At 39.2% G+C, this 21,513-nt stretch overlaps 1 protein-coding gene across 1 annotated transcript in view; it reads left to right on the forward strand.

Moving 5' to 3' along the window:
• Positions 1 to 21,513, forward strand: part of LOC128692774 (cytochrome P450 9e2) — a 214,983-nt gene that overhangs the window by 81,949 nt on the left and 111,521 nt on the right. The window contains exons 2-4 of the mRNA XM_070090107.1: positions 4,413 to 4,593; positions 4,829 to 5,765; positions 7,673 to 7,891. Of these exons, the coding sequence (XP_069946208.1) occupies positions 4,414 to 4,593; positions 4,829 to 5,765; positions 7,673 to 7,891 (1,336 nt within the window). The 5' untranslated portion in view covers position 4,413. The remainder of the gene's footprint in view (positions 1 to 4,412; positions 4,594 to 4,828; positions 5,766 to 7,672; positions 7,892 to 21,513) is intronic.

A 21,513-nucleotide genomic window follows, 5' to 3' on the forward strand; every position in this document is an offset into this window, starting at 1 on the left:
CAGCAACACACACACAGTGACAGTAGCAACACACACACAGTGACAGTAGCAACACACACACAGTGACAGTAGCAACACACACACAGTGACAGTAGCAGCAACACACACAGTGACAGTAGCAGCAACACACACACAGTGACAGTAGCAACACACACACAGTGACAGTAGCAACACACACACAGTGACAGTAGCAACACACACACAGTGACAGTAGCAACACACACACAGTGACAGTAGAAGCAACACACACACAGTGACAGTAGAAGCAACACACCCAGTGACAGTAGCAGCAACACACAGTGACAGTATCAGCAACACACACACAGTGACAGTAGCAGCAACACACAGTGACAGTAGCAGCAACACACACAGTGACAGTAGCAGCAACACACACAGTGACAGTAGCAGCAACACAGTGACAGTAGCAGCAACACACAGTGACAGTAGCAGCAATACACACACAGTGACAGTAGCAGCAACACACACAGTGACAGTAGAAGCAACACACACAGTGACAGTAGCAGCAACACACAGTGACAGTATCAGCAACACAGTGACATTAGCAGCAACACAGTGACAGTAGCAGCAACACCCACATTGACTGAAGCAGCAATACTCACAGTTAGTGACAGTAGCAGCAAAACTCACAGTAACAGCAACACACACAGTTAGGGAAAGTAGCAGCATTACACACATTTAGTGTCGGCAGTAGCAACACTCAGTGACAATAGCAGAAACACTCAGTGACAGTAGCAGCATGCAGTTAGTGACAGTATCAGCAACTCTTACAGTCAGTGACTGTAGCAGCAACACACACACTTAATAGCAGTAGCAGCAACACTCAGTTAGCGGATGAGTAGCAACACACAGTGAGTGATAGCAGTAACACACACACGGTGAGAGTAGCAGCAACACACAAAGTGACTGCAGCAGCAACACACACACAGCAACACAGTGATAATATTAGCAACAAACAGTTATTGACAGAATAAGCAACACAGGGATAGATAATTGCAGAAACACACAATGAAAATTGCATCAACACACACAGCTAATGACAGTAACAGCAACACACAGTGACTGATAGCAGCAACACACAGTGAACATGACAAAATACCACAGTGATAGATACAGCAACACACACAAAGAGTGACAGAAGCAACAGCACACAGTGATAATAGGAGCAACACAATGAAGGTTTCATGGTAATATCAACACTCACAGTAGTAGTTTTGCTGTTGTTGCAATAGCAACAACAGCAAAACTCAAAGATGTTGATGTAAGCAGCAACATAAACAATAGTTAATAGTAGCAACAACACACACACAGTAGTTAACAGTAGCAACAACACACACAGTAGTTGACAGTTGCAGCAACACAGTGATAGTAGCAGAAACACACACAGTGATTGATGGATGCAGTAACACACACACAGTGACTGGTGGTAGCGGTAACACGCACAGTGGCTGATGGTAGCAGTAACACAGTGACTGATGGTAGCAGTAACACACACACAGTGACTGGTGGTAGCGGTAACACGCACAGTGGCTGATGGTAGCAGTAACACAGTGACTGATGGTAGCAGTAACACACACACAGTGACTGGTGGTAGCAGTAACACGCACAGTGGCTGATGGTAGCAGTAACACAGTGACTGATGGTAGCAGTAACACACACACAGTGACTGGTGGTAGCAGTAACACGCACAGTGGCTGATGGTAGCAGTAACACAGTGACTGATGGTAGCAGTAACACACACACAGTGACTGGTGGTAGCAGTAACACGCACAGTGGCTGATGGTAGCAGTAACACAGTGACTGATGGTAGCAGTAACACACACAGTGACTGGTGGTAGCAGTAACACACAGTGACTGATGGTAGCAATAACACACACAGTGACTGGTGGTAGCAGTAACACACAGTGACTGATGGTAGCAATAACACACACAGTGACTGATAGTAGCAGTAACACACAGTGACTGATGGTAGCAATAACACACACAGTGACTGATAGTAGCAGTAACACACACAGTGACTGATAGCAGTAACACACACACAGTGACTGATAGTAGCAGTAACACAGTGACTGATAGTAGCAGTAACACACACAGTGACTGACGGTAGCAATAACACACACAGTGACTGATGGTAGCAGTAACACACACAGTGGCTTATGGTAGCAATAACACACAGTGACTTATAGTAGCAGTAACACACACAGTGACTGATAGCAGTAACACACACAGTGACTGATGATAGCAGTAACATACACAGTGACTGATGGTAGCAGTAACACACACAGTGACTGATGGTAGCAGTAACACACACAGTGACTGATGGTAGCAGTAACACACACAGTGACTGATGGTAGCAGTAACACACACAGTGACTGATGGTAGCAGTAACACACACAGTGACTGATGGTAGCAGTAACACACACAGTGACTGATAGCAGTAACATACACACAGTGACTGATGGTAGCAGTAACACACAGTGACTGATGGTAGCAGTAACACACACAAACAGTAAGCGATATAGCAGTAACTGACAGAGTGACTGACAGGAGCAGCAACACACACAGTAAGTTATAGGAGCAGTAACACACACACAGTAAGTAATAGGAGCAACAACACACACAGTAAGTGATAGCAGTAACACACACAGTAGGTGTCAGGAGCAGTAACACACACAGTGAGTGACAGGCGCAGTAGCACACACATGCACAGTGAATGATAGGAGCAGTAACACACAGTGAGTGACAGAAGCAGTAACACACACAGTGACATTGGCTTGTGTTAATTTGCAAGAAATCCGGATTTCCTTCGCGAAGGGGATATAACTTAGTATATGGTCTAGTGGATAGATCTCACATTTTTGTGCATGATGGTAGATCCCCTCGCCATACACTCAGCATATACATATTGTAGGGTAATGTATTAAGTTTAATATTATTAATTTAATTATAATGGCCTAGAACGTTTTGCACTGGGACAGTTTTTATTTGAAGATATATAAAATATTCTCCTAAAAAAGTGCATTTACAATTAACGGCTGAGACATACTTCTTGATAATAACAAGTATTTTATGGCCTTTTCTTTATCTTTTCATCCAAGGACAGGAAGGTAAAGAAGAGATACAAGTAGGTAGTTTATTGGTTATCAAATAAACTGGGTACATCAAGAGTGTACCGCTCTTGTACCTCGTATGTTAGTTCCATATTGAGGAAAATAAGCTTACTGTTGTTCCTTTTTTAATTCCATCACACAGGTTGTGTTTTGTGTATGAGTTAGGAGACTTAAGTAATATTAAGAGGAATTTGTTAAGTCACAATGTGTTGTGTCACTTAGGAACTTCAAACGTTTCTTCCAGCAGTTGTGGAGTTGCTATAATTCAGGAATTATTATTATACAGGCTAGCCTATCATACACTTTGTAAATAAACCATACCCCCGGCCGGGATTGAACCCGCGGTCATAGAGTCTCAAAACTCCAGCCCGTCGCGTTAGCCACTAGACCAGCTAGCCACGATAAGATTCATCCAACTAGGTATATTTCTACACCATAGGAAGGTTAGCACAGGCACCTGTGCTAACTTTCCTATGGTGTAGAAATATACCTAGTTGGATGAATTTTATTGTGGCTAGCTGGTCTAGTGGCTAACGCGACGGGCTGGAGTTTTGAGACTCTATGACCGCGGGTTCAATCCCGGCCGGGGGTATGGTTTGTTTGCAATCGTGTCATTACGATTTCTTGAGTCACTTTGTAAATATATTGTCATTACAGAACAAAAAAAGTTAAAAATTATCATAGGCCTATCAGTACTTATTGATAAAAATTATAAAATAATCCTTTGCAATTATTCCACAAAAAAGTCTGAACATCAAGAAACAATCTCAGTCACTGATGTTCAACAACACAGATAATTTTGGGTAATCCAAGATACGATGTATACTATAACACCAACTTATGTTATATTTATTTACTATGGTCACAATGGGTCACTTATCTGGGAGTAATTAAAAAAAGAATATTCATTATAGGAGAAAAAATCAGAAAAGTCCATTCCAAATATATGAATGGATCTTCTTAGATTTTTATCTTGCTTGACTGAATGTTGAAATTAGACTAAACATAAATGCACAAAAACTTACGTACACCCGCAGTGTGCTGTTATTCTACCTTTATGATAGTTACATAGAGACTGAATTTCTTGCCACAAGTGATGAAATCTGTCAGCATCAGCTGAGAGACTTCATAAGGGCAAGACGGAAAGGTGGGAGAGAGGGATGAAAGGTAAATTGGCAAGGCGATGATTAATTTATAGAATATTCATATAAAAACACTGACATATCCTGGGATTAGTGACACAATACAATGGAAAATATTAAGTTATTTTCATTTTGATTTCAGGATGGGAATAGAGGTGTGGTTGTTGGTGGCTGGAGTAGTGATGGCAGCTTGGGCATACTCCCGCTGGCGCCACAGCTACTGGTCGTCTCGAGGAGTCTCAACCCCTCCTTATCTTCCCTTCCTCGGACATATGCACAAGCTTTTATCGTCTTCCCAGTCTCGATGGCTTTATTTCGACGAGGTCTGTACTTGCTACTTAATGATCTTCATCTAAATCCTTGTCAAGGCTTTTGATGCAAGATCTATTACATATTTTGGTAATGCATTTTGTTGTTTTAAATATACAAAAAACATTTAGGAATTTTAATTCTTGTTATAATCATAACGAAACACTAAACGCTTAAGGATCATACAGGGCAGTAAGGTGTGAGAATGGTGGTTAATGCGCTCACATTATGATGATAACCTTTTTCCAGGTGTATCAAAAGTTTGGAGGTTCAACACTCAGTGGACTGTATGAGCTGTTTCGTCCTGTTCTCATGATTGGCGATCCTGAACTGCTCAAAAACATATTCGTTAAGGATTTTGATCATTTTGTGGACCGTCGAAAGTTTCTAGCTGAAGAAGGAAGCATTTCAAACATAATGCTGAGTAACATGACCGGAGATGAGTGGAAGACTCTCCGGGGAATCATGAGTCCCACTTTCACGTCTGGCAAGATGCGCTCCATGTTTCCTCTGATCTGTGAGAAGGCCGATGCTCTTGTTTCTTTTTCTCTTAAAGAAGCAGCTAACAAACCTTTTGTTGATATGAAGGTAAACTTTGCAAGGTTTACTATGGATACTATTGCTTCCTGTGCTTTTGGTATTGAATGTAATTCTTTTAAGAGCGAGGTGCCAGAGTTTTCCAAATATGCTGAAATGTTTTTTAATTTTCCCTTTTTAAGGATCATAAAAATTACTCTTTTTAACATTTTCCCGAAGATTGGTAATGCCTTGGGAATCAAAATAGATTCACCAGCCATAGGTTTTTTCTCGAATGTTGTAGAAGAGACAATTGCAGCCAGAAATACAGGACAAAGACGGGGTGATTACTTGGACTTGCTCTTGGACGCTCGAGCTGATGTTAACCATCCCATCATTACTGACACATCAACTGTCCCACACAACCAGTCCACCACTACCCAGGACCGTACTGCCCAGGAGACCATCATTACTGACACATCAACTGTCCCACACAACCAGTCCACCACTACCCAGGACCGTACTGCCCAGGAGACCATCATTACTGACACATCAACTGTCCCACACAACCAGTCCACCACTACCCAGGACCAAACTGCCCAGGAGACCATCAACCACGACTCTTCTGTCACTAACGTTAACAACATTCCCATCGCTCAATCAAAGCAAGGTCAGTGATGATACATTATCATTATTTTTTGGTTTACTCCCAAAAAAGTGTGGTATTTAAAAATGCAATATCATGTGAAGTTCTAAACCCTTGTGGAACATTATATATAAGAGTTCCATTAAGTTAAAGTTAGATGTTTCGACAATCATCGATAACACATTTATTAGCCATTCGATCTGAATTTGTGAATATTCTTCTTGGGATCAAAAAAACATATTGTATAGTAAAATCTGACACAGTTAAAATATATATTCATTATTTTCGATCGTATAATTAAATTAAGTGGTCATGATCGATTTTCCCTATAATATTGAGGCGTATCCCATGGTATGTTGTTTCTTTGAGAATCCCAGCCCACCAACCCACCAGCCCACCAGCCCATCAACCCACCAAATGGTTACACAATATTATAGCCTAACTTGAAGCAATATTGTGTTACGTTAAAATACATAGTTAAAGCAATCATTGTGATCCAATGTTTGGAAATTATGTTAGAATTGAATTTCACGTCAGTCTTAATTCCTCCTTAAGATATGATCTGCTACGATTCCTATATAGTAGGGCCCCACTTATACGGCAGGTTAGGTTCCTGGCTACTGCCGGAAAGCAGACATCGCCGTAAAACAGAACACCATTTGTTTCCACTTTTAAATGTCAGATAATAAGTTTACACTAACATATATTAAGTTAGCAAAAGAATAATAAAACAAAAAAAAGTAAAATACACACACAATACACTCATAACTTACCTCAAAATATTTGTAGTCTTAATGTAGGGTGAGAAGTGAATAGTGTATATTGTGGTAGGTATGGTAGCCAGCCAGTCCACCCCACCCCACCCCACCCACACAAAATAATTGAAAGAGGAATAGAGTGATAAAATGCATATAGTGTACACTCATTACTTACCTTAAAATAGTTGTAGTCTTAATGATCTTAATATAGAGTGCAAGTAGAGTAGGTAGGTATCGAATAGTGTTTAAGTATCGTAATCCCATCTGGACACCCCACCCATATATTAAATATCACGCATTTGAAGCGCCTAGAATGATAAAATGCATACACAGTACGCTCATTACTTACCTTAAAATATTTGTAGTCATAATGTAGCGTGAGATTAAACGAATAAACGAAAGAGAAAGAGAGACAGAGAGAATGAGTACAGGAGAGAGGACAGCGCGAGTTATGTAAACAAACCAGCCAGACACATATGGTTTTAGTTCATTCCGCAAGTCGACTACAAAAATATTTCATATTTATGTTAATTTATTGTACTGTGGTATATTAATCATGTTTATATGTTACATAGTGTGTTTATTATATAATTTTGATAAAAAAATGGATTAAGCAATATATCTACATTAAGTAACGTTTTATATAACATTTAATGTGCCTCACTCTGACTTTTTTGGGTTGTTAGGTTCCCTACACATATGCTGTTATGTGTAAGTATATTTAGGTACAGGTACACATAAGTATAATTATCAGGGTATATATAAAATAAGCAATTGCTTTAAAACACTTGAAATTCTGGAAAATTTCCAGACATAATAGAGATGTGTTAACGGAGAATGTAAACAAACAGGGTGGGATGCGCCGTATTTGAAAGACCGCTCGCCATATAGCAAATTTTGGTCATAATATGTAATCGCTGTATTAGCGGAACGCCGTAAAGCGGGGCCTATGATATTTTATTTTTACTTTTTCTCTTTTTAGTGAAAAGTAATCGTGATGATAAAATAGAAACACTGGATAATAGTTTAAATAGTGTAATTATTTAATATCTTGCTTGAGCTAGAAAATTTGGATCTGATGAAACATAGTTTATAACAAGTTTATAATTTGTTTGTAAAATATACATTAACCATCATAACTAATAGCATAAATAAGTTATCATATCATTACAGTGTTGACCAACAAAAGCATTGTGGCACAGAGTGTGTTGTTCCTTGTCGCTGGCTACGAAACCACGGCGGCTACTCTGGCCTTCTTATCATTCCAACTGGCCAAGCATCCCATACATCAGCAGCGTCTCCGTGAGGAGATAAAGCAGATTATTCACGAATATGGTGATATTACCTACCAGGGCATCATGGAAGCCAAACTTCTCGACGCTTGTCTCATGGGTGAGATCCTGCTTTAGGGAATCATGGAACATGTGGGGTTTAAACCTTGGCTCTAATGAGATTCATCTGTGGTCACAGACTGGCCAATACTAACTTACCTTTGGTGTTTAGAAATGTAGCTAGCTGAATGAGTCCTATTAAAGCCAGCTGGTCCAGTTATTAGCGCACTGGCTAGTGAGTTTCAGGACGTACTTGCCATGGGTTCAAACCCCACTCCTTCCGTGATTTGTTTGTAATCGTGTAATTAACATTTCCTAAACCTTACCTTAGTGTAGAGTTAAGGATGTCGGTCAGATGTAAAATGGAAATTGTGTGTCAGTATTGTCATAACTGTTGATATGTCAGACGTGCATTAACTACTTATTTCTTGTTTATAACTCAAATATCGAGAGACGACCTAGTAATAATTTAGCATTACAACATAATTTATCGCTTCAACATTATCTTGTCAGCACCATTCTCCCGCTGTATCTCTATTATTTTCCTTGATATTAGGAAATGATAGATTAGATAGGTAATGTTTTGATCAGCTTATGTAATGTTGGGTTATGTTAGGTTAGATAAGTTGCGTTAGGTTAGGTTAGATAAGTTTGGTTTGGTTAGATAAGTTGGGTTAGGTTAAGTAAGGTTAGGTTAGGTTAGATAAGGTTGGGTTAGGTTAAGTAAGGTTAGGTTAAGTTAGGTTAGATAAGGTTGAGTTAGGTTATATAAGGTTAGGTTAGGTTGAGTTAGGTTGATTCAGGGTAAGTTATTTTAGAGGTTAGGTTAGGTTAAGTTAGGTTAGGTTGAGTTAGGTTAGATAAGGTTATTTTAGGTTAGATAAGGTTAGGTTACAACGGAAAAACAATTATAAAATAAAATGCGATAATAAAGTGTACCGAGCGAACAGAAAACGGTCAGTCACTACACACTGCTGATGTACAACAGTCATAGTTCAACTGTTCCAGACTCCATCAACAGTAACCCATCTGATTATTTAGACAACAGTGCTATGATGTCTATGGTTAAGTGTCAGTAGCTCCGTTGCTAGCGCACTCAGCTCACACAATTAAGTTCGTGGTTCGATCCCCGGTACGGATGGAAACAATAGGATGAAATTCCTTAAGACACCTTCTGTCCACATTCACCTAACAGGAAAATAGGTCCCTGGTTGTTAGTTGACTGGTGTGAGTCGCATCCTGGAGACTCAATTCTCTGCGTAATAAGCTGCTTTCAATATAGAAGTATGTCACTGATATCAGCTAGGCCTGTAAACTTATAGAAATAAAGATTATTATTATTATTATTATTATTATTATTATTATTATTATTATGATTATTTAGAGGGGAAGCCGCGGTGCAAGTATTGAGAAAGGGGCACTGCCGAAGGACTACTGATCTTTTCTCTGCCCATCTTTTGTATAAACAAGACATTGACAGTACACGAGCACACACAAGGACTGGTAGTCCTCAAGTGCTCATGTCTCGCACTACAACCACTCTAACTTTACTCTGCTTGTATTAAATATACTGGTTCTTCATCACTGTGTACTGAGTGAAGAAGTTTGAGCCACAGGTGAAACATCTCAATGTATTTACTTTGTCAATACTGTCTGATCCAAGGAGTTGCAGTGTAAGACAGTGAGTTGGTATTTACCTCGGGGTCTTCAGCGAGAGATATTGAGCTTGTAGTCTGAATGATTCTCTAACTAATGTAACACAGAAAGTGTCTTACACTGAGTGTAGCAACATGCTGGTGGTCACACTAATGTAACACAACAAGTGTCTTACACTGAGTGTAGCAACATGCTGGTGGTCACACTAATGTAACACAACAAGTGTCTTACACTGAGTGTAGCAACATGCTGGTGGTCACACTAATGTAACACAACAAGTGTCTTACACTGAGTGTAGCAACATGCTGGTGGTCACACTAATGTAACACAACAAGTGTCTTACACTGAGTGTAGCAACATGCTGGTGGTCACACTAATGTAACACAACAAGTGTCTTACACTGAGTGTAGCAACATGCTGGTGGTCACACTAATGTAACACAACAAGTGTCTTACACTGAGTGTAGCAACATGCTGGTGGTCACACTAATGTAACACAGCAAGTGTCTTACACTGAGTGTAGCAACATGCTGGTGGTCACACTAATGTAACTCAGAAAGTGTCTTACACTGAGTGTAGCAACATGCTGGTGGTCACACTAATGTAACTCAGAAAGTGTCTTACACTGAGTGTAGCAACATGCTGGTCACACTAATGTAACACAAAGTGTCTTACACTGAGTGTAGCAACATGCTGGTGGTCACACTAATGTAACAGAAAGTGTCTTACACTGGGTGTAGCAACATGCTGGTGGTCACACTAATGTAACACAGAAAGTGTCTTACACTGAGTGTAGCAACATGTTGGTAGTCACACTAATGTAACACAACAAGTGTCTTACACTGAGTGTAGGAGCATACTGGTGGTCACACTAATGTAAGACAGGAGGTGTCTTACACTGAGTGTAGCAACATGCTGGTGGTCACACTAATGTAACACAACAAGTGTCTTACACTGAGTGTAGCAACATGCTGGTGGTCACACTAATGTAACACAACAAGTGTCTTACACTGAGTGTAGCAACATGCTGGTTGTCACACTAATGTAACACAGCAAGTGTCTTACACTGAGTGTAGCAACATGCTGGTGGTCACACTAATGTAACACAGCAAGTGTCTTACACTGAGTGTAGCAACATGCTGGTCACACTAATGTAACACAAAGTGTCTTACACTGAGTGTAGCAACATGCTGGTGGTCACACTAATGTAACACAGAAAGTGTCTTACACTGAGTGTAGCAACATGTTGGTGGTCACACTAATGTAACACAACAAGTGTCTTACACTGAGTGTAGGAGCATACTGGTGGTCACACTAATGTAAGACAGGAGGTGTCTTACACTGAGTGTAGCAACATGCTGGTGGTCACACTAATATAACACAACAAGTGTCTTACACTGAGTGTAGCAACATACTGGCGGTCACACTAATGTAAGACAGGAGGTGTCTTACACTGAGTGTATCAACATGCTGGTGGTCACACTAATATAACACAACAAGTGTCTTACACTGAGTGTAGTAGCATGCTGATGGTCACACTAATATAACACAAACGTCATACACTGAGTGTAGCAACATGCTGGTGGTCACACTAATGTAACACAGAAAGTGCCTTACACTGAGTGTAGCAACATGCTGTTGGTCACACTAATGTAACACAGAAAGTGTCTTACACTGAGTGTAGCAGCATGCTGGTGGTCACACTAATGTAACACAGAAAGTGTCTTACACTGAGTGTAGCAACATGCTGGTGGTCACACTAATGTAACACAGAAAGTGTCTTACACTGAGTGTAGCAACATGCTGGTGGTCACACTAATGTAACACAGAAAGTGTCTTACACTGAGTGTAGCAGCATGCTGGTGGTCACACTAATGTAACACAGAAAGTGTCTTACACTGAGTGTAGCAACATGCTGGTGGTCACACTAATGTAACACAGAAAGTGTCTTACACTGAGTGTAGCAACATGCTGGTGGTCACACTAATGTAACACAACAAGTGTCTTATACTGAGTGTAGCAGCATGCTGATGGTCACACTAATATAACACAAGTGTCTTACACTGAGTGTAAAAACATGCTGGTGGTCACACTAATGTAACACAATAAGTGTGTTACACTGAGTGTAGCAGCATGCTGATGGTCACACTAATATAACACAACAAGTGTCTTACAGTGAGTGTAGCAACATGCTGGTGGTCACACTAATGTAACACAGAAAGTGTCTTACACTGAGTGTAGCAGCATGCTGGTGGTCGCACTAATGTGCAGCAACAGCCTGGTTGCCTGGTCAACCAGGCTGTTGTTGCTGGAGGCCCGCTGCCCCACCTTTCCATCACAGTGTATTTGATCTGGCACCTTACGTGGAGCTTACCTGGAGAGGGTTTCGGTGGTGAACGCCCCTACGGCCCGGTCTGAGACCAGGCCTCATCCAGGTGAAGATACCTGTCTAGTTTTTTCTTGAAGGCTTCTTCTACACTTGTTCCAGCCGTGTTTCTGAAACCTTCTGGTAAGATGTTGAATAGTTTCGGGCCGCGAATGTTGATACGGTGTTTCCTTAATGTGACCACAGCACCCCTGCTCTTCATTGGATTTATTTTGCACTTACTCCCATATCTCTCACTCCAGTACGCTGTTATGGCAGTGTGGAGATATGGTATCAGGCTCTCGATTCATTTCCAGATACATGTATATTATCATGTAACTCTCCTCCGCTACAGTAAGTACATGTTCAAGATAGTTCCCAGTAATTTAAGTGCTTTACTAACTATGTGGGCCGTAAACGATCTCTGTATTTGTTCCAGGTCTGATGTTTCTCCCGCCTTGAACGGGTCCGTCAGTAGTGAGCAATATTCCTAATGATGAAGCACTAGCGATTTGAAGAGTGTTACTATTGGCATTATTTCCTTTCTTTTGAAAGTTCTCAGTACCCACCTTATCAACCTCCTGGCTGTCGTTATCTTTATCATATTATGTTCTTTGAAATAAAGATCACCTGACTTAATTATTACAATCTTTTACGTGTACCTTTGGTTCTAGTTGGTGATGCTCTTGAAATTAGTAAACAGTGTTCTTTTTGAGTTCTTCGTTCTTTCCATACCTAAGCATCTGGAACCTATCACCAATGAACGTCATATTGTTCTCTACTGCCCACTTAAATATCGTTAGGTAAGACACATATGCAACAGTTAGGTATCTTTATTCTTACCTAACAACCTGTCGGTATTTTATATCATTTTGATGTTCACTTAAATATCCTTCTTATTTCTTCTTGTAATTTTCACTGTCTTTTACCGTAGTGACTTTTATGCATATTATAGTGTCAGCAGAAAATGATCATATAAAAATGTGATGGGTGTTTTTATCTATGCTATGGGGAAGAGAAACAACAGAGGTGCCAGGACACTGCCTTGTGGAACTTAGCTTTTTACCTCGCTGAAGCTGGAGTTTGCTCTGTTTACTACAACTTTTTGTGTTGTGTGTTGGGAACTCGAATATCCATCTGCCTATTTTCCCTTCATTTTGTGCGCTATCACTCCATGATCGCATTTATCAAACGCCTTTGCAAAATCTGTGTAAATCACATCTGCGCTTTGGTCTTCTTCTTATGCCTCTTTAATTCTGTCATAGTGGTATAGCAGCTGTGACTGGCATGATCGTCCAGCTGCATAACTATGCTGGTTTCTGTTATGCAGGTTGTGCTGGTCCATGAAATTTGTAATCTGCCGTCTCATCACTTTTTCGAAGATTTTTTATGATGTGAGAAGTGTGGTTTGCAATTTTTTAGCTAGTGTGCTACTACCTCCCTTACTTAGGGGAGCTGTGTCTGAACTCTTTAAGGTTTCCGGTATTTCACCTAGATCTAGGCTTATTCTTCAAAGTATCCTGAGGGCTCATGCTAGTGTTACTTTGTACTTCTTTATAAACAGAGCATTCCATGAATCTGGCCTAGTGTTATCCATTTCTTTTTCAAAATCTGTGGAATTTGTACTAATGTTAGTCTGCGCGGCCTTCTGCTAGAGTGAAAAATGTTTCTGCATTCTCTGCCTTGCTGTCATTTAGTGAGTCGCTGAACACCGACTCATGCTGTTCTTTTAGGATTTCACTCATTTCCTGTTCACCATCAGTATACGAACCTCCTCTCAATAATGGTCCACATGGATTTTTCATAGGAATAGAAATATTTTGGGTTTCCTGCAATATCCTGTATGGCCTTTTGTTCCCTTTGTACTCCTTCTGATGTTATGACATCGAAAGTTTTATGTCTCAGTGATCTCTCGGCAAAGTCTATCTTTCCTCTGCTGGGACATATTTGTGTTTTTAAGTAATTCAATAACCCGTTTCCTTCTTCTGTGCCAACTCCTACGCTCTCTCTCTATATCTGATCTTCTGGGTTTCGTCAATGGTACATGTTTATTACATACCTTGTATACTTCTAAATTCAGTTTCTTTAGGCACTGGTAGGGATTTAGGGTGTTTCATGTCTGATAGTTCTTGAATTATTTTTTCCAGTCAATTCTATGGTTGTTGAAATTAAACTTACTGAACATCCCGTGTCTAACATTAGTGCTGCAGTTCCCTATCCCTGAGTTAATACTCGTTTGTATTTCTATGATGTTTTGGTCAGAGTATATTTATTGTCTTTGAGTAGTTCCTCGTTGTTTGTTAATACAATATCCAGGGTATTTTCATTTATAGCAGATCAGTTATCTGTTGGTTCAATCATACTTTTCACAAAGCTTCATTAATTCCCTGGTAAGTGCCTGTTGAGCTAGGGTGCTTCCAGGAGACGTTTCTGGTATAACATTGCGTTGCTCCATCTTCCATTTTACATGAGGGAGATTAAAATCTCAGAGGAGTATAATATTTTGTGTGGGATTTTCTATCCTATCCAGACAGCTATCTACCTTCTTTAACTGATCTGTGAATTCTTCAGCAGTTGCTGATTGTGGTTTATATAATAGAATAATAACCAAATTCCTATTTTCAACTTTAATGCCTCGAATTTCTACTGTTGCACAGAATTTTTACTGTTGCACAGAACTGCTGAATTCGTTGAATTCAGCAGTTCTGTGCAACAGAAAGTATCTTTTACATAAAGTCCTACTTCTCCTCGTGACCTTTTAATTCTATCACATCGATACATGTTATATTTTTGTATCTTTATCTCTCCGTCCAAAATATTCCTTGTGTATGTTTCTGTAAATGCTCCAAACATGGCATTTACTTCTGAGAGGAGCCCACTAATATAACTTTGTCGTTATCATTTTGATTTCAAACCCTGAATGTTTGCTAAGAAGAAGCAGGATTTACCATTTGGGATTTTTGTTTTGTTCATCACTATAGCAAGTGATGTTATAACAATATAGTTCATTAGAGTAATAGATTGAAATATCACCCCCAACTTGGTATGGTCTGCAGCTGTGGATTGCTGTGTATACTGGCAATGAGTAGATATTTATTATGTCCTGCTTAAGCCAGGTCTCATTGAAAAAAATGCAGGAGAAAGTTGTCTTTAGGGAATCAAGGATTGCCAGGAGGTCATCATAGTGTTTGCTTAAGGACCTGATGCTGTAGTTAAGAACTGCTATACTTTTAGCAGTATTTAGGACAGTGCTGGCTGTCCTAAATACTGCTAAAAGGCAGTTACTTAACAATAAATTTTGATTTGGAGCCAGATTATATTATTTGGTAGCAAGGCGTTCTTCCCCAGCTGTGGAAAACTGCCATTGTTCTGTCTTTTTGTAAACCAGATACTTCGAGCCATGATGCGTCACACTATTGTTCAATTTCTCTTACAAGTGTAGTCTGCAAGTTGATGGAACATCTAGTAAATAAATGTATGGTGTGGTATTTAGAGATGCACAATAGCCTCTCCACTAATCGAATTGGGTTTCATAAGGTCCACTCCGCTACTGACCTTTACTCTGCTTAGGTACCCATGTTTGTAATGCCTATGCTAGTAACCACTTTGTTATTGCAGTCTTTTTTTAATCTTGAAAAGGCATACGACACATCTTGGCCCAAGCTCATTCCTTAAGCCTTTGAGGCAAACTGCTAATTCCAGGTTTGGCTTAATAATTTGCTGTCTCTGAACTTTGTCCAGGCTGAAGATGTCCAGCATATTTTGATAAATAACTAAAGTCTGTGTGAAGCATAATATGACTGCACCATGCAACTGAAAAAAAGTGCAAGGAAAATGGCCTGAAAATATACGGGCCCGCTGTTAAGTTCAAATTAGCAATTTCAGTAAATAAATATTTATAATAATTTTTCTACTTGCTATGAATGATCTGGCCTCTGTTCTCCCATCTAATATTTGGTCATCACTTTATGTTGTTGACTTTGCTATAGGCGCTGACTGTCGCCTAGAAGCAGCCTCACTCCAGAATACTGTCAACTGTGTTTTCCATTGGGCCACTACTCATTGGATTAAATTTATTTGCTGCTAAAATTCACGTACTTGCTTTCACCAGACGTTCTGTTGTCTCTGATATTCTATTGTACCTGTATGGCTCCCATATCAATGAACATGATATGGTCAGATTTTTCGGCGTTCTGTATGAACTCTGGCTGTCCTGGAAACCACACATTACCTCCCAGAAAGCAACTTGCCATAGCTGGCTGAACCTTAAAGTCCTTGCTCATCTTTCATAGGGGAAGGACCGTCAAATTCTTCTTCAACTGCATTCAGGCTTAATTTTATCGAAAATAGACTGTGGCGATCAGATATATTCTGCAGCCTCTCCCGCAAGTCTTTTTAAACCTTATCCTATCCATCATTAGGGGTTACTTTATGTCCAGGTGCTTTTTCACTCCTCATCGAGAGCCTATGTGTATAGGTGAACGTTAAATCCTTGAACTATCATTGTGATGCTCATTATCTCCGATATTTTTGTCTGCTGTCATGACTGTCACGATCTTTCTGCATACAGGAAAGTAAAAGATGTTAGTACAGTAGGGCCCCACTTAAATGACATGTTAGGTTCCAGACTACCACTGGAAAGCGAACATCGGTGGTAAGCAGAACGCCATTTTTTCCACTTATAAGAGCATATAAATGCCAAATAATAAGTTTACATTAACCTGTATATAGGTAAGTAATGAGTGTACACAGAGTACACTCATTACGTACCTCAAAATATTTGTAGTCTTAATGTAGGGTGAGAGATGAGTAATGTTTATTGTAAGAAGTCAGGTGTGGTAGGTATGATAGCCCACCTGGCCAACCCACCCACATGTAATATACTACGACATTTAAAGTGACCTAGAGCGATAAGATAAATAATGAGTGCACACTCATTACTTAGCTTAAAATATTTCTAGTGTTAATGGTCTTAAAATAAGATGAGAGGTGAATAGTATTTATTTGTAGAAAGTCAGGTGTGATAGGTATTGTAGCCAATCTGGCCAACCCACCCACAAGTAACATACTACGACATTTAAAATGCCCTAGAAAAATAAAATGCATATGCAGTACACTCATTACTTATGTGGAAAATTAAATTTACCTGTCTGTAACTCATAAGGTACATACCAGTAAATGGTAACAAAGATAATTATTCTTTATCAAGGTTACAGAGACAAGTAGGAATTTTAGGGAACCTAGGCTGCAAAAAAATGCCCCACTTCGATACCTACCATAATCTATCTCTCCACAAGTCACTCTGGACCTACATTAATTTAAAATGAAATATACATCATCAGGAATTCTGGTAAACATTAATACAAATATGTGGACTGTATATTAAAATTAATAAATGATTACATATACACATTCAGGTAACAGAAGGAGAATTCATAATCATAAGACTCACCAATTTGTCTGGAGATTATGGTGTGTCATACCCCCCTGCCTAAATATGAAGAAAATACTGGCCAGAATCTCAACCTAAATAGACAACGACTTAGCTGGGGTTCCTAAGCTGTCCTGTCCATCTGTTTAATGCTCACATTATGCAGAACTGCAAATCTAGCAATTTCGGCTCCTATTTGGGAAGTTTCAAACACAGTTTAATTTCCAAAACAACGAAATTTATGCACATTTCATCAGCGTGCCTGTACCACATTCAAAACAATGGCGTCTCCACACTGCTCGTCAGTGCAGGTGCAGAGCTTCCCTGTCGGTTCACTTCTTTAAAATACACTTTAGAGCAATAGTAATGTATTAATCAGGTATATTTACATTATAAAAAATATAAAGCATAATTTTTGGGAGATTATTTTCCACACTGCGGCCGGCCGGAGGTCGTTTCTAAATGACTCAAATTACTCCTTCCTTTAGGAGACGATTCCAGCCGGCTTTGGCTTGAGTGGCTGTTCTCCTAGTACGTCTTACTTCAATTTCATCTTCCTGCATCACTTGGTCAGCGTTACCTTCAATATCACTCCTGTCACTTTCCCTTAGATTATTATTTACGTTTGATTGAATACCATTTAATTCCAAGGGAATCAATTTATTAATTGTACATAAACTTTCCTGGCCACGACACAACACTTTGACATTCCGGACAACACCTTGTGCATCTGGGTACAATGTCAAAACTTTGCCCAGAGGCCACAATGTTCGATGTTTTTCAGAATCAATTGACACAATGTCACTTGGTTGAATGTTCTGTCGATTTACTGCCTCTGTCGCACCATAAAAGTGTTCATGTAGTGTAAGAAGTTATTCCTTATGCCACACATTAGACCAGTGTTCAATTACTTTATTTAACATTTTAAATTTATCACACAACACTGCAGCATCGTTGTAATCTTCATTACTTTCTTCAGGATTATTTCTATAGACAGGGGCAGCTTCCAATTTCCTTCCACATATTAGGTGAGAAGGTGTTAATACATCTGCATCAGGTGTATCACTCATGTACGAGAGAGGCCGATTATTTATTCGATTCTCTGCCCCCACCAACACCGCATGAAATTCCTCCAAATTACTTCTCTTCCGGTGTAGTACTTTACGGAGACACCGCTTCACTGTGCCTATCAGTCTTTCGTACATCCCCCCTGCCAAGGGGCTCTAGGAGTAATAAATTTCCAGGTACACCCTCGCTGGGTTAACAGATATTGAACATTGTTACTATTATTTAATTCTGTCAAGTGTTGAGCACCCGCTACAAAATTTATGGCATTATCCGAAATCATTAATCTCGGACAGGATCTCCTAGCTGCAAATTTTCGAAACAGCTGTATAAACTGTTCTGTAGACAAGTCCTGAACCACTTCTAGTAGCAGTACAAGTGAACAAGCATACATACACATTCAGTGGAACACTATCCAAAGTAACTGTTAAAATGATTGAACCACTATAGTCTACACCTGTTACATCAAATGGTTCCACTAATTGTACACGCTCCTTTGGCAATGGTGGAGGACCTGGGTACATATAGGATCTGGCATCCACACGGCAACATATTATGCAAGATTTAATCACCCTTTTTACACTTTGCCGTCCTTGTGGAATCCAGAAAGTTTCCCTAATACAATTTAAGGTATCTTGTACCCCAGCATGCATTACATTTTTATGGGCATTTAAAACAATTAAATTTGTTAGATGACCAACTTGGTTAAATTGATTACTTTGGGGAAAGAAGAAAACCTATTCATATCAATGGCTAAGGAACGACAAACTATTGGAGAGTTGGTCACATTAATTTCAACAGGAGCAATATACACCTTTTGTACAGGCCAATTAGCTTTATTTGCCAACCAGCTCGGTCCTTTAAACCATGATACAGCATTTACAAATTTAGCATAAGGTAAACCTAGAGACAAGAAATCAGCTAGATTCTCCTCACCAGGTACTTGGTTAAATGTTAACATATACTGACCCAAACTATTATACTTCTCTTGCATCTGATTAATTTCAGCGACTCTGTTTTGTACGTACACAATTTTGCTGTTTCCATTACGAATCCATTGTAAGAATACCTCATTATCAGACCAAATTACAGTGTCGCTAATATTTATATCCTGCAACTTATTTATATAATTAGCTAATTTGACACCTACATAAATGGCTGTTAATTCCAACTGAGATAATGTACGTGATTTAATTGGAGACACTTTAGCCTTAGACATAAGAGAAATGACACTATTACATTGAAGGTAAGCAACTGCTCCATACGCCAATTTTGAAGCATAAAAAATATGGAGTATATTTTTCCCATCTGGATTGGCCACCTGGCGTGGGAACTCCAACATTGGATTTTTTTTTCATAATCACCAATTAATTCATCCCATCTGTTAAGGAATTCCTCAGGTAGAGTTTCATCCCAAGCACATTTAAGCTTCCATGCATCTTGTATTAATAATTTCCCTCTTACAGTAAGGGGTGACACTAAGCCTAGTGGATCAAAAGATTTGGAAACTTCAGCAAGCAAAGCTCTCTTAGTTAATTTATTGGGCATACTGTAATTATTAGGTTTTAACATTAACAAATCTCTCTCAGTATCCCAAGTTAATCCCAATACATTACTACATTTTGGTATTCATCTCCAGGGTAATCTTTACTTATTTTGTCCTTTAATTTGGACGAATTACTATTCCATTCCCTCAGAGGCATATTTGCACTTTGCATTATTTTATTAGCCTCTCCATAAGTCATTAACAGTTCCTCTTCAGTTGACGTCACACCCAGGAAATTGTCCACATAAAATTGTTTGCTCATTACTTTACTCATTAGACTTCCTGTACTTTTAAGGTGTGCATTTATCGTTGCTTGAAGTAGGAACGGGCTGGATGTAGCACCAAATAATACGCTCCTAAAGCGAAAGGTTTTCAGAGGGCTAAGTGGGTCACTCAGGCCCTAAGAAGCGGGTACAGTTCCGGTCAGTCTCTTGTAAACCCACTCTTTGCTTTACTTATGTCAGCCGTAAAGGCATAATTCTTCACCCTGAAATTTAATAAGATATATCCTAATTTTTCCATCAACGACGAACCTGTCATCAGTCATTTAAACTAGGTACATTTTTGTTACTCTTGGCACTACAATTAAACACAGATCTCAGAGGAGTGGTCTTAGAATCCTTCTTCACTCCGTGATGTGGCAAATAGTGACCATAAATTTTGGCTTGCTCAGGAGGTACCTCTTTTATAAATTTATTAATTAATTGTTCAGTAATTATATCATTATAGGCAGTCAACAATTCTGGTGTCTTACTCAGTTCGCGGACCTGAGCCTTTAATTGTCCATATGCCATTCTGTAATTAGTGGGAAATTCTGGATGGTTCAGTCTCCACGGAAGTCGTACCCAGTTTTGTCCAGATTCAAATTTTACATCTCTCAGGTACTGTTCCTGAGTAAAAGAATCGTCTGGACTTTATGTACTGGCTCAACACCATCCTCTATGGAAGAATTACATTAGGGCACGATTTCATGAGTAAGACACACAGTGATAGTATTTATAGTTTCCTCTAGTCGTGCATTATTATTACGAGGAATCCTACCATACATTACATGGCCTCCTGCAGTCTTTAAAAGGGTGACACCAGATTTCTTTACCATACCCTTTACAAAGGAGGCATAATAGTCACTATCAAAATATTTATTGGGCCTACAGAATCATCATTTACACCAGAAGGTGCTAAATTTACATTATGTGAAAGTCTTTCTGTAGCTTTACTAAGCCCTACTGTAGATATTTTCTCTGGGAGTCTTTCTACAATTACTTTATAAACACGTTTTATCTCATTGCCCAAACTGATGGTTATATAAACAGTGTCATACAACCGAGCCCTTTTATCTGAGAGAAAACCAGATAATTTTAGAGTTGTAGGATCTCCAATCTATACTTTCATACCATTAAAACATTTACGTTTTATGAAAGTATGCTGTGATCCCTGGTCTAATAATGCAGTTACATTTTTTTATTTATGCATTTTATCATAAATTTTTACCTGTAACACAGGTAAGGCTACTTCAGCAAAACCATCATTATTAACATTAGCAGCAATTTTTACATTAGCCACTGTTGTGTCAGGATTGTCAACATTATCATTATTATCAACATTATCATATAGACCCTTA

This window comes from Cherax quadricarinatus, chromosome 30, assembly GCF_038502225.1.
Source record: "Cherax quadricarinatus isolate ZL_2023a chromosome 30, ASM3850222v1, whole genome shotgun sequence".
In the NCBI taxonomy this organism is placed as follows: domain Eukaryota; kingdom Metazoa; phylum Arthropoda; class Malacostraca; order Decapoda; family Parastacidae; genus Cherax; species Cherax quadricarinatus.